The sequence below is a fragment of the Hypanus sabinus genome, chromosome 29 (genome assembly GCF_030144855.1).
Source record: "Hypanus sabinus isolate sHypSab1 chromosome 29, sHypSab1.hap1, whole genome shotgun sequence".
Taxonomy (NCBI): Eukaryota; Metazoa; Chordata; class Chondrichthyes; order Myliobatiformes; family Dasyatidae; genus Hypanus; species Hypanus sabinus.
The window spans coordinates 22,708,189-22,722,698 of NC_082734.1; the positions used below are offsets into that span (position 1 = coordinate 22,708,189).

Below are 14,510 nucleotides of genomic sequence, written 5' to 3' on the forward strand. Positions count from 1 at the left end.
GACGTCCTTTCAAAAGGGAGATGAGGAGGAATTTCTTTAGCTAGAGAGTGGTGAATCTGTGGAATTCTTTGTCACAGGCAGCTGTGGAGGCCAAGTTTGCTTAAGGCAGAGGTTGACAGATTCTTGATTGGTCAGGGCCATGGGGAGAAGACAGGAGATTGGGGCTGAGAGGGAAGTTCGATCAGCTGTGATGAAATGGTGGAGCAGACTCGATGGGCCAAGTGGCTCCTATATCTTATGGTCTATTTGCACACTTCATTGCCCTTTGTATATTGGCTGTCTGTGTGTGCAATTCTTTGTCGATTCTATTGTGTTTCTTTGTATTTACTGTGAATGCCCGCAAGGAAATTAATCTCAGAGTTTATACGGTGACATGCATGTACTTTGATAAGTTTACATTGAATGTTACAATACTACAAAATACTACAACAAGCACGTGGACTCTAACAGTGAATAACACTATTACTACACAAGCCAAATTAAATTAACATGTTCTCATTTCTGTCCAGGATGTCATTTATCCCCTGTGGTGCCCTGGAACACCTCCATGGTAACCTCCGACACCACGTATTCCCTCTCCACTGTTACTCCAGGCATGGACATACCCCTGGAACTTGGCCAGGCAGTTCACCCAGTGGGACCCCCCCATTACCCCATGGATAGCTACTTTGCCAACTCCGGGGGGCAAATTCACTAGGACATCTTCATCACTCCTTACTGGATGGCCACCCATAAATAGGGTGGGAATGACAACCATTTTCATTGGGTTTAGTGCACAACTTTCTGGGATTTCCCTAGTCTCCCCAAGTCAGTGTTAATCTCCTGCAGTTTGAGAGGTGAAGAAAGGGAATTGCAGGACAATTGTGTCAGTTTGGTTCGTTAATAAAATGGGGGAAGTAGAGGAGAAAAAGGCTCTCCAATGGGCCAATGGGGATTGGATTGCTGAGTGACCAATAGCTGGCAGGTAGGGACAAAGAAGTGAAAGGCCAAAGGTCACGTGGTGATCTCTGTCTGGAGAAACGTTGAAACAGCAATGAAGAGGATTTGTTATCTGGATCTTTCATTCGAGTTTATAAAAAAGGCAGTGTGGTAGTGTAGAGATTAGCTAATACAGCACCAGCAATACAGGCAGACAGACATACTTTATTGATCCCGAGGGAAATCAATCTGGGCTCAATTCCCGCTGCTGTCTGATAGGAGTTTGTACGCTCTCCCCGTGATCATGTGGGTTTTCTCTGGGAGCCCTGGTTTCCTCCCACATTACAAAGATGTGTGGGTTAGTAGATTAACTGGTCACATGGGTGTAATCGGGCCGAGCAGACTCATTGGGATGGAAGGGATATATCTCTAAATAAACAAAGATAAGTATTGGACACAGCTTCATAGTAAATGCAGAGAATTAGCTCGGGGTAGATGTAAAGGCAAGGTGTGCAGGCTGTGTCCCTTTTTGTTGTGCTGCTGCCTCTTGCTTTTCCCCATTAGCACCAGGATGGTGCCCTATTCTCCTTGGTTGCTCCTGTCTCACCAGTCTGTTCCTCAGGGGTGATCTAAGCCCTTGTGTGGAACTGATACAGCAGCATCGAATGGGGAAAGGGGGGGAAGTGCAAGGTTAGGGCTTTGTGAAGATATACCTTCTACACAACTTTACTGAGAACCCCACCTTTGGCCTTCCTTGCACCCTTTCCCTTGGACTCTCTCCATTTCCCTCAAACTCCACCTTCACTCATTCTTCCTCACCCCACTCTTGCTTCTCCGCAGCACTTCTCTTGCCTCTGTCTTCTATTGCCCCTTTCTGAACCCATTTACTTTCACTCTCATCTCCAACTGTCTTTCTCGATCTCCATTTTTCACTCTCCCTCCCTCCCTCCCTATCTCTAAAGTTCAAAGTAAATTTATTATCAAGATACATATATGTCTCCATGTACAACCCTGAGATTCAATTTCTAGTGGGCATACTCAATAAATCCGTAATAGAATAATAAACATAATAAAATCAATAAAAGACCGCACCAAATGGGCATTCAGCTGCTGTGTAAAAGACAACAAAATGCAAGCACAAAAAGAAATAACGATAATTGTAATAATAAATAAACAATAAATATTGAGAACATGAGATGAAGAATCCTTGAAAATGAGTCAGTAGGTTGTGGGAACATTTCAATGATGGGGCAAGTTAAGTTGAGTGAAGTTATGCCCTTGGGTTCTAGAGCCTGATGGTTGAGGGGCAATAACTGATCCTGAATCTGATGGTGTGGGTCCTGAGGCTCCTGAACCTTCTTCCTGATGGCAGCAGCAAGACCCGGGTGATGGATTCCACTTTCCTGCGACAATGCTTCGTATAGGTACTCTCAGTGGTGGGGAGGGCTTTACCCATGATGGACTGGGCCTTATCCACTACTTTTTGTAGGGTTTTCCATTCAAGGGCTTAGGTGTTTCTAAACCAGGCTGTGAATATATTCTCCACTACGTATTTATAGAAGTTTGTCAAAGTTTTAGATGTCACGCTGAATCGTTGCAAACTTCTAAGGAAGTAGAGATGCTGCCATGCTTCCTTCACGCTGGGCAACAGGACAGGTCACCTGAAATAATAACACCAAGGAATTTAAAGTTGCCGACCCTCTCCGCCTCTGATCCTCTGGTGAGGACTGGCTCATGGACCTCTGGTTTCCTCCTCCTGAAGACAACAATCAGCTTCTTGGTCTTGCTGACATTGAGTGAGAGGTTGTTGTGGCACCACTCAGCCAGATCTTCAATCAGCAAACTTGAATGTGGCAATGGAGTTGTGTACCTCTATTTGTTTCTTGATCTCTGCCCCTGTCTTGCTATCTTGCTACCTATCTGTCTCTCTCTATCTCCACCTCACCATGTCCTTTCTTGTGCCCTGCAGGTATTCCCAATGCTGTACCCTACATACCAGACGTCTGGTGACACCTCCAGCCCCTCTGTATCGGAGGATGATGACTACAACGTGGGTAGCCCCGTGCTGGAGGTTTCCGACAGCGAATTTGATGAGAACGTCCCTCCCAGGGAATCCTCAACACATGATGGAGGTCAGTGTCAACCAGTGGAACCCACACCAATTCCAGCCTCCCAGTGGCTGCCAGAGCACGTGGTGATGGGGTTGGCGCTTCGGGCCAACATCTGGGGAAGGCACCAGGTCCCAGAGTGGCTGTGGATGGGATTTCCTTGGCTCATGTGTGAGTTGGGGGAGTTGCGAAGAGAAAATGGAAAAGCTGGGCAGCTTCTCCTTGAATGAGAGAATAGTGAGACGAAACGTTTGTGGGGAACGTTGAGATCATTCACCTCTCCATATCTATCTCCATCTCTACCTATCTGTCTCCCAATCTCTTTGTCTCTATCTATCGCCATCGTTCTATATCTATCTCTCTGTCTCTAACTGTTCCTTCCATACCACACGCCAACACCCACTAACTTGAAACACTCTCACCATGTCCTTTCCTGCACTACTGGTAGATAGATAGTGCTACTGTGGGGAGGCGGGTGGAGAGAGGTGCTCACCACACATAGAAGTGGTGTCGGAGACTGTAAAGATGGTTATCAGAAATTACAGAATGCTCTCGATCGGCCGGGTAAATGGGTCAAGGAGTGCCAAAATGAATTTAACTCGGATATACGTGAGCTGCTGCATTTTGGGAAGATAAATCAGTGTGGGAATTTCCATAGTGAGGGGCAGAGCCAGGGGTTAGCCAGAGGGGGTGTGGTAGAACAGAGGGACCTAGGATACAGTTAGTTGGCTCCATGAAAGTGGTGTCAAAGGTAGACAGTGGTGAAGAAGGTGTTCGGCCTGTTGGCCTTCATTACTGAATAGAGAAGTTGGGATGTTCTGCTGCAGTACAAGACGTTAGCAAGGCTGCATTTGGAACATTGTTTAGTTTTGGTCATCCCTCTACAGGACAGAAAGCATCAGTGCAGAAAAGATCGACAAGGATATTGCTGGGACTCGAGGGACTGAGGTATGGAGAAAGGTTGAGTAGGTTAGAATTTTTTTCCCCATTGGAGCATAGGAGAATGAGGGGTGGCTGTACAGAGGCATATAAAATCATGAGGGGGGGCATCATTAAGGTGAATGCACACAGTCTTTTCCCCAGGGTAGTGAATCAAAAACTAGAGGGCATAGGATTAAGGTCAGAAGAGAGACCTGGGGGGGCACCCTCTTCTCCTAGGGGGTGGCCTGTATATGGAATGAGCTGCCTTGGGAATTGGTTGAGACAGGTGCAAATAACAGCATTTAAGAGCCACTTGAATAGGTACATGGATGGGAAAGGTTTGGAGCAGCTGTTCTCAACCTTCAGTCCATGGTATTGGTACAAAAAAGGTTGGGAACCCCTGGTTTAGAGGCATATGGTCCAACACATGGGCAAACGGAATTGGCATAGGTGGCAATTCGGTTGGCATGGGCTAGCTGGGCTGCAAGACCTGGTTTGATGCTGTTGCTGTGCATCCTGTTGACTGCAGTTTGGTGTGAAGGCTCATTATGGACCCTAGTGTTTAACTGCTTGCTGGGTTAGTTCCCAGAGAACATGGGCAAGAAAGAGGAACTGGTCAGAAACTTTTCTTTGGTTAAGGATGTGGGGCTGATGTCAGAACCATTGCAGACCATACTACCGGGCAGTGTCACGCATCTGATCATTCTCCTTATTTGGCTTCACAATGATGCTAATCGTAAACATGGTTTGATGCTTTATTTTCTGCTCCTTTCCTTTGCGGGTGACTCAAACAGGCACAAGTTTCCACGGCATGCATCGAAGCTCCCTGGGGCTTTGGGTGTGAGTGTGAGTGTGTCAGACTCTAGGGGAGGGGGTGTTATTAAAAGAACCCAGACCTTGCACTTGCTCACCACATGTGTGTAGTGTAGTCACACATGGCTGCTTCATCTAACAAAATATCAAATTTTCTGATTTTGGGCAACTCGCTCTTTTTTATCTGCAGCAGAGCCGGACATTTCTGCCTGCCATATTTTTGGCTCATTCCACCCCCCTTACATTTTTAATATTCTCTTACTTAATAAGTATGTCTCATGACCCTCCCACCCCCTGCTCACAATCATTTGGTCTTACCCTTTTGAAGATTGTTCCTTTGATTTACCGCTTCGCCGCTCAATCTGCTGTTCCTGAATGAACCTCTTGTACGATAAAGATAACGACTTGATGTCTCAGTCTGCCCTGTCATGGCCCTTGTACTTTATCTGTTTGCCTGCACTGCACATTCTCTGTAACTGTAACACTATATCCTGCACTCTATTTTTCCCTTCGACTACCCCAACATAGTTCTAATTTGTCCTGATGGCACGCAAGCAAAGCTTTTTGCTGGATCTCACATGACAATAACAAAACCAATGACCTTCTCTGCAATCTCAAACTACCTTTGCCATGATTTCCCAATGCCCAACCATCTTAATTCTACTTCCCATTCCCACGTCGATCCATGGCCACCTCTACTGCTGCAATGAGGCCACTCAAATGTCGCATCTGGATAGCCTCCAACCTGATGGCATGAACATTGAGTTCTCCAACCTACAATAATTTTTTCCCTCACCCGCTTCTTCTGTCATTCCCCATTCTGACTCCCCTCCTACCCTTTCTCTTCTTCTGCTCATCATGTCCCTCTGGTGCCCTTCCTCCTTCCCATTTTCCAATGGTCCACTCTCCTCTCCTATTACATTCGTTTTTCTTCAGGCCTTTATCTTCTTCCACCTATCCCCTGCCAACTTCTCCCATCATCACCCCTCCCCTATCCACCCACCTGCCTTCCTCACCTGGTCTCAGCTATCACCTGCCAGCTATCCCCTCCTCCCGCACCTCATTGGGAAGTGATTGGAAACTGGTGGTCTTGGGGGAAGCTATTGGTGAAAGAGGACTGGAGGTCTATGTGTGAGGGAAAGGTTAGATTGATCTTGGAGTAGGCTAAAGGGTAAGCATAACATCATGGGTCGAATGGCCTGTGCTCAGCAGTAATGTTCTATGTTCTTTGTTCTTTCAATCTCTGGCTTGAATATATGCCCTCTCAGGTAAAGAATTGCCCTGGACATTCTCTTTTCTCCCCTCTTCCATCAGACAGAAGGTACAAAAAAGCAGATACCTCCAGACTTAAGAGCAGTTTCTAGCCCCCCCCCCCCCCCCATTATAGGACTGGTTCCCTCAGCTGATAAGATGAACTCTTGACCTCACGATCTACCTTGTTCTGGCCGTGCATCTTGTTTGGTTTTGTGTTCTATGAATCTCACGAGGAACGTGCAAACTCTGCACGCAGAGAGCGGCTGAGGTCGGGATTGAACTCAGGCCGGAGAACTAACTGCTGTTTCATTTCCCCTGGGCTGTTCGCCTGTAGAGAGCAGATCTCAGCCCAGTCTCCTGCCAGCTCATCCCCTTGCTGTAAAGTTCTCGCTTGCTGTTCCTCACTTCTCTCCCACCTATCCAGCTCCTCCTACACCAGGGGTTCCCAAACTTCTTTTATTATGCAAAAGGTCCGTGGACGCCAGGTTGGGAGCCCCTGTCCTACACCCACCCTAACCCTCATCATCTTTTCTTTCCCCTCCTCCATCGCCCCCTTCCACAGTTACCATTTGCCCTCCCTACCTCCCTCCCCTTCTGCTCCTTTCAAGTACCATCGTCTTCAGCCCTTTGTCACCTCTCCTCTCACCTCCGAGCCTCTGTCACTATTGCCACCATCCTCTCCTCCATCTGCCCTCCTCAGCTGGATCTACCCATCACTTGCTTGCTCTTGCTTCTCCCTTCCCTATCACCTCTTTACACTGACTGTCTCCCCTCTACCTTTCAGTTTATGTTTAGGGTCTTGACCCAAAATGTCAACTCTCCATTTCCCTGAGTACACGCACGGGGACAACGAGAAACCTACCTGGAACAGTGTTACAGGCACATAACTAGCATCACATCATGCACAAATTTGACAAGGAGAATATACAAAACTTACACAAGAAAGAACATATTTAGGACAAAAAAAAAAGCCCAAATTGGTCATAGTGTTGCTGTTCTGAAGTAGTGGATAGGCTTGTGTCTGGCGGTTGAAGAAATGAGTGGTTGAAGGGAAGTCGCTGTTCCTGAGCCTGGTGATTCAAAGTTCAAAGTACGTCTTAGTCAGCATATTCAACCCTGAGATTCATTTTCTTGTGGGCATAGTCAATAAATTCATAATAGAATAATAACCATAACAGAATCAGTGAAAGACCGCACCAACTTGGGCATTCAACCAGTGTGCAAAAGACCACAAACTGTGCAAATACAAAAATAAAGAAATAATAATAAATAAATAAGCAAAAATTATTGAGAACATGAGATGAAGAGTCTTTGAAAGTGAGTCCATAGGTTGTGAGAACAGTTCAGTGATGGGGTGAGTGAAGCTGAGTGAAGTTATGCCCTTTGATTCAAGGGTCTGATGGTTGAGGGGTCATCGAGGAGCGGGGCTTCATTCAGACGTCTCTACCTCCGGCTGTGAGAAGATGGCATGGCCTGGATGGTGGGCATCTTTGAAGATGGACATTGCTGCCTGTTGATACTACTGATGGTGGGGAGGAGCGTACCAATGATGTAGGGCACTCTGAGTTCTCTAGCATTTTGCGTGATGCTCCAGGTTCCAGCAACAGCTGTCTCTTGTGTCTATTCCACCTCTTTGTCTCTTTGAGTCCAATTGACCTTGAGCCTCCGCCCTCTGTCTCTTCCTCCAACTATTTTCTAAGGAGTGTGTTGTCCTTGGAGAAATTCACGAGAATGATCCCAGATATGAAAGTATGAAGAGCACTCGATAGCTCTGGGCTTGTACCACCCTGGAGTTTAGAAGGGGGAATCTCATTGAAACCTATCGAATATTGAAAGGCCTCCATAGACTGGCCGTGGAGATGATGTTTCCAATAGAGGGCCCAGTCCCGGAATAGAAGGATGTGCCTTTAGAACAGAGGTGAGGAGGAATTTCTTTAGCCAGCCTGTGATGAATCTGTGGTATTCATTGTCACAGACACGAAGGCCAAGTCATTTGGTTTACTTAAAGCAGAGGCTGATGGGTTCTTGATCAGAAAGGGCTTCAAAGATTATGGGGAGAAGGTGTGAGAAGGGGTTTGAGAGGGATAAGTCCAATGGGCTGAATGGCCTAATACAGCTTCTGTGTCTTATGGTCTTGTGGTTTGCCCTTTTCAGGTGCCCGGAAGAAAGTCCGTCTCTACCAGTTCCTGCTGGAGCTACTGAAGAGCGGAGACATGCGGGACTGCGTGTGGTGGGTGGACCGGGAGAAGGGCACCTTCCAGTTCTCCTCCAAGCACAAGGAGATGCTGGCCCACCGCTGGGGCATGCAGAAGGGCAACCGCAAGAAGATGACCTACCAGAAGATGGCTCGGGCCCTGAGGAACTACGGCAAGACGGGCGAGATCCGCAAGATCAAGAAGAAGTTGACCTACCAGTTTGACGGCATGTTGCTGGGCCAGAAGAAGGTGGACTGTAAGACCAGCTACATGCCCTAGAGACCCCGGAGAGAGCTGGAACAGAGTCTAAATTTCATAGAGACAAGAACGCCGGTTTTAACAAAGCATTTACTTCCTTCTTCCCTTTTGCGATGTGTTAGTTTGTCTTGAGAGAGCGCTGTTGAAATTATTGGCATCTTGTTTTCCCAGGCTCACGGGCCGCGCTCCGAGTAAAGCTGTAGTGACCTCGTTCTGCCACGTTGCTCAGAAGGTTAAAGGCGGTTGTTTAATAAATTGGGAAGCTCCCCTTCCCCCCGAGGGGTAGATGGAGATAACTTCTGCGGTGCTTGAGATGCGCTGAGAAGCGATCAACTTAAAATTGTTAGCTCTTTCTCTCCAGAGGCGGCCTCGCCTGATATCTGCAGCGTTTTCTGTGTTTTCTTTTATATATTAGTATCGGGGAGGGGGGGGGGTTTAAGTGGGTGGGGGAGGGAGGGGGAGTAGTGATTGTAAATTCAGCGAGGGAGGAGAAACTGGGCGTACTCTTGAACCAATGAGCGAAGTTTGCAAGCACTCCCTTTGGCGAAGCGACGCTTCTGCCCCGCCGAGCAAACCAGAAGCAGCAGTTGTGAACTCAATTGGCGATTCCCAGTCAGGGCCTGAAACCCCGCTCGCCAGGGCTTTGTCAGGGGTAGACCGGGGGGGCTCGGGCTCGCTACCCTCTTGGCTCTTTATGTCCTCTCTCTCTGATCCTGGCCCGACCTGAATCCGGATCGCTCCGGGACTAGAGGGTTATCATAAATACTGGAGTTTCTGTATATGCTGGAAATCCAGAGGTTTATCAGCACCCACCAGGTACGACTTGGAAGCCATAGGAGAAGAATAGTCCCATTCGGCCCATCGAGTCTGTTCCGCCATTCCATATCGGCTGATATTTCCCTCTTGGTCCTATTATCCTACCTTCTCCCTGTAATCTTTGATGCCACTGCTGTCTGCGCAGAAGTCCAAAAGAAAGTCCTTGTCACCCATCAAAGTGCTGGACAAAGTGTTGAGTAAATCAGCAGATTTTAATTTTAAAAGCCGTTTTTTTAAATTTTTCATTCTAATTTTAGTTTTAAAATTTGGATTTCTTAAAGCCGGTCCACAGAGAGTATTTGAGCACCGCCTCGGATTGATTCGATTGGTCTCATGCCAATCCATCACGCAAAGCCGATCCCCAAACCCCCTTTGGTCAACGCCCCGTCAATCGGCCTTCCATATGTCCAATTGGGCATCTTGTATCGTTAAAGGGGGGGGGGGGCGTATCCCTAATCACATGGGGCCATGATCGATGGGGTCCTTGTTGGTCAATACGGGGCAAACTTAGAGGGTAAGTGACATCTCGGAGGTGCAGCGAGCGCCCAGCGCACAGCCCCCAGCTCTCGGTGGGGAGTCGATTTAAAATGAGCAAGTCTCAGTGTTCGGTGTACATATTCAAAGTTGGCAATAAGTTGCTCAGGAGAGTCGGTCCATTCTGGAGCCGCCGAGTGAGGGGCGAGCCGGGGGGTGGGGGTCTCCTTCTCGGAGACAGCCGCAGAAAAAGCATTAAACGTGCGAAAGGATCCCGAGGAAACGGGGGCGGAAGCGAAGGATCAAATCGATAAAAATATCCCGACCAGGATGTTTGATGTAGCTGTATATATTCTTCAGGGGAGGTGTGGGTGGGTTTTGGAAACGAGTTTTGTATCATTAAGAATGATAAGCGGGGGTGGGGTCAGCTTCTGGTTTTGTTTTATGAGCCTTAATTATCTCTTAGTGTATTGTACAGAAAATGCCCTGCTTCGAACTGCCAAACTCTGCGTAAGAAACCAGTGCGTCTGGCTATCGAACACCACGCACAGGGATGCCCGTTAACGGGGTCTGAGGGTCCCTGCTCCCACTGACCCCGCATACACTGCCTTGAGGGAGTGTAGGGGGTCGGGAATATACGGGAGGGAAGCCAAGGTGGCCTCCTTTAGCACCGTCCCGTGTTGTAAATAAATGTAAATAACACACGTTTTACTGTCTTCTTACTAACTGTTCAGTCACAACAGGAATTTGATATGTTTGTATGTTTAACAAGATTAAACAGAGAATCCAAGTTTAACAGCGGTGGTCAGTCTTTGTCATTAGTTGCAGTGACCGGCACAGAAGCTGTCTCTTTGGCTCAGAGTCTGCCCTGACCATTAACCGTGAAACACACAAACACAAACAAACACAAACACAAACACAAAGACAAAGACAAACACACACACACACACACACACACACACACACACACAGACACATACACAGACACACACACACTCACACACACACACAGACACAGACACATACACAGACACACACACACTCACACACACACACACACAGACACACACACACAAACACACACACTCACACACACACACTCTCTCTCACACACACACACTCTCACACACACACACACAGACACATTCACACACACACACACACACACACACACACACACACACACACACACACACACACACACACACACACACAGATCAACGGGCCAGGCAGCATCTATGGAGAGGAATAAATAGCCGATGTTTCGAGCTGAGACACACCGTTCATACTAATCACCACTTTCCCATTTCTCATTCCACCAACCACCAAACATTAACCCACCAAACTGCATGTCTTTGGGCTGTGAAGGAAACTCCAGCTGGTCACAGAGGGAGAACGTGCAAACTCCACACTGACAGCGTGAGCGGTCGGGATCTAACCAGGGCCTCTGCACCTGAGAATCAGCAGTTCTACTGTATCAACCAATTTACACATCTAACGCTGGGAAAACAATGGGATATTTCTCTATTTTTCTGTGTTGGAGCGTGGCCACTTGGCATTAGTCTAGTGATCTGAAGGTCACTAGTTCGAGCTTCAGCTCAGCCAACATGCGTCCTTGAGCAAGGCACTTAACCACACATTGGTCCTTGCCCTTCCCTCGGACAACATCGGTGGTGTGGACAGGGGAGACCTGCAGCTTGGGCAACTGCCGGTCTCCCATACAACCCTGCCCAGGCCTGCACCCTGGAAACTTTCCAAGGTGCAAATCCATGGTCTCTCGAAACTAACAGGTGCCTATTCTCTATTTTTTCCCAAAATAAATTTTAATGGAGGTTCAATAGATTTTAATTGGTATCATTAAGGATAGCATTGAAAGGGTGCAGGAGGATGCTACCAGGACTGGGGGGGGGGGGGGGGCTTGAGTTATAATGAGAGGCTGGGACTGGAGCAAGGAAGGCTGATGGGCGACTTTATTAAACCGCGAGGGGCAGAGATAGGGTGAACGGTCACACTCTTTGACCCTCCCCCTGGGATGGGGAGGGTGAAACTGGAGGGCACGAGTTAAGATGGGAGAGGAAAGATTTAAAAGGAGGATGGTGGATGTAGGGAATGCGCCGCCGGGGGAACGCAAAGGCGGGTATTACAATTAAAAGACATCTGGGTGGGAACAGTTTAGAGGGTTATGGACTAAACACAGGCAAATGGAATTATCTTGGATAAACATCTTGGCCAGCATGGATGAGATGGGCTGAAGGGCCTGTTTCTGCGCTCTGTGACTCTGCCATTCACATATCACTTCCAACTGTATCCTATATAGCACAGTGACTTGAATTTTCTTTACACAAACTGCATGAAATACAAGTTTGTAACTTATATTTTAATAAATTTTCATCAAATTATATTTTATTCCTAAAATACACAGTACTTGTAATTGTTAACAACACGCAAAAAGCTGGAGGAACCCAGAGGATAAGGCGTACGATGTGAAATGCCCTTCCCTATGTTTATTATAACTCTTCAAATCTACACTTACAACATGTCCACACCATTCCTTGTTCTTCCTTGAGTCAAGATGTACTCTTAGAGCATAAGACATGAGGCACAGGGGCAGAATGAGGACATTCAGCCCATCAAGTCTGCTCTGCCATTCCATCATGGCTGATTTATTATCCCTCTCAAACCCATTCTCCTGCCTTCTCCCCGTAAGCTCTTGATGCCTTTACTAATCAAGATGAACCTATCAACCTCTGCTTTAAATATACCCAATGACTTATCAACCCCAGCCACCTATGGCAATTAATTCCAAAGATTCACCACTCTTTGGCTAAAGACATTTGTCCTCATCTCTGTTCCAATTGGATGTCCCTCTTTTCTGATCCCTCTGGTCCGAGACTTCCCCACGATAAGGAACATCCTCTCCACACCCATTCTATCTAGGCCTACCAATATTTCATAGGTTGCAATGAGATTCCCCCCCCCCCCCACCCCACCATTCTTCTAAACTCAAGTGAGTACAGGTTTGGAGCCGTCAAACGCTCCTCATATGTTAACCCTTTCATTCCTGGAATCATTCTCATGAACCTCGTCTGGACCCTCTCCAATGCCGGCACACCCTTTTTTACGTAAGGTGCCCAGAACTGTTCACAATACTCCCAAGTGCGGTCTGAAGCCTCAGCATTACATCCTTGCTTTTATATCTTAGTCCTCTTGGAATGAATGATGAATGCTAATATTGCATTTGCCCTCCTTACCACCCCCTAAACCTGCAAGATAACCTAGACAGGGCCCAGATTTGAGACTGTGGCCCTCCCCCAAGGAGCCTTTACACTGGCTACACCAAGTTTTAGTTCATTTCTCAGAACGTACGCTGGAGTGTGCTCGCTGGCTCACCTACGGATGTCTCCTTACGTTGGAAGACCAGCAGGTATCGGGCAGATCAGAACTCACATTTCACCGAGTTGGTAATCTTCCAGCAACCCTTAATACCTGTCTCAGCACGTGTCCTGGGGAAGACCTTTAGACTATAAGACATAGGAGCAGAATTAGGCCATTGCCCCATTGAATCTGCTCTGCTATTCAAACATAGCTGACTTATTTTCCCTCACAAACCCTTCTCATTTCATTTATCCATAAAATTTGACACCCTGACTAATCAAGAACCTATCAACCCCTGCTTTAAATATACCCAATGACTTGGCTTCCACAGCCATCTGAGGCAATGAATTCCACAAATTCATCACCCTTGGACTAGAGAAATTCCTTATCTCTGTTCTTAAGGGATATCCTTCTATTCTGAGGCTTTGCCCTCTGTTTCTAGACTTCTCACTATTGGAAACATCCCCTCCACGTCTCCTCTGTCTTGGCTTTTCAACATTTGGTCCGATTCTTCTAAACTTCAGCAGGTACAGGACCGGAGCCATCAGAAGTTGCTCACACATGAACCCTTTCATTCTCAGGATTATTCTCATAAGCATCCTTTGGAACATCCCGGAGAGAGAGTTACATAGCTGCCTAGAGTAAACTTGACAAGGATCACGGTATCCTGGTGGAGATCTTCAGGAAACACACAGTTCTGAAGGAGTTTGAGGCTGGTTTAATCCTCTGCAGCAAGAATTAGACCAGCAGCTGCCTCCTCGAGAGCAGCATGCAGTGAGCTTGAAACTCCAGCTTAGAACCAGGTCTACTAGCGCTGACGTATATTGTGAAATTTGTTTAGCAGTACAGAGCAAGGTGTAAGAAAATTATTATAAATTAAAATGGGAAATATAAAAAGATGTATAAGTATTGCAAAAAGATAGCAAATAGTGAGGTAGAGTTCATGGGTCATTCAGAAATCTCTTCTTTATTTATATGTTGAAATACAGTGCAGCACCCAGAAACCCCCAAGTTAACACTAGCCTATTCACGGGACAATTTACAATGACCAATTAACCTACCAACTGGTACATCTTTGGACTGTGGGAGGAAACTGGAGCACCCGGAGGAAACCCACACGGTCGCAGGGAGAAAATACAAACTCCTTACAGGCAGCGGCGGGAATTGAACCCAGGTCACTGGTACTGTAAAGTGTTGTGCTAACCACTACACTACCGTGCCATAGCAGCGGGGAAGATTCTGTTCCTAAAATGTTGACTATGTGTCTTCAGGCTACTGTACCTCCGACCTGATGGCAGTAATGAGAAGAGAGCATGTTCCAGATGGTGAGGGTCCTGAATAATGGATGCTAACTTCTTGCAGAACTGCCTTTGAAGGT

At 47.1% G+C, this 14,510-nt stretch overlaps 1 protein-coding gene across 1 annotated transcript in view; it reads left to right on the forward strand.

Moving 5' to 3' along the window:
• Positions 1-9,898, forward strand: part of LOC132383129 (transcription factor Spi-B-like) — a 40,540-nt gene extending 30,642 nt beyond the window's left edge. The window contains exons 5-6 of the mRNA XM_059953953.1: positions 2,888-3,050; positions 8,169-9,898. Coding sequence (XP_059809936.1) covers positions 2,888-3,050; positions 8,169-8,488 — 483 coding nt within the window. The 3' untranslated portion in view covers positions 8,489-9,898. The remainder of the gene's footprint in view (positions 1-2,887; positions 3,051-8,168) is intronic.
• Positions 9,899-14,510: the final 4,612 nt, after the last annotated feature.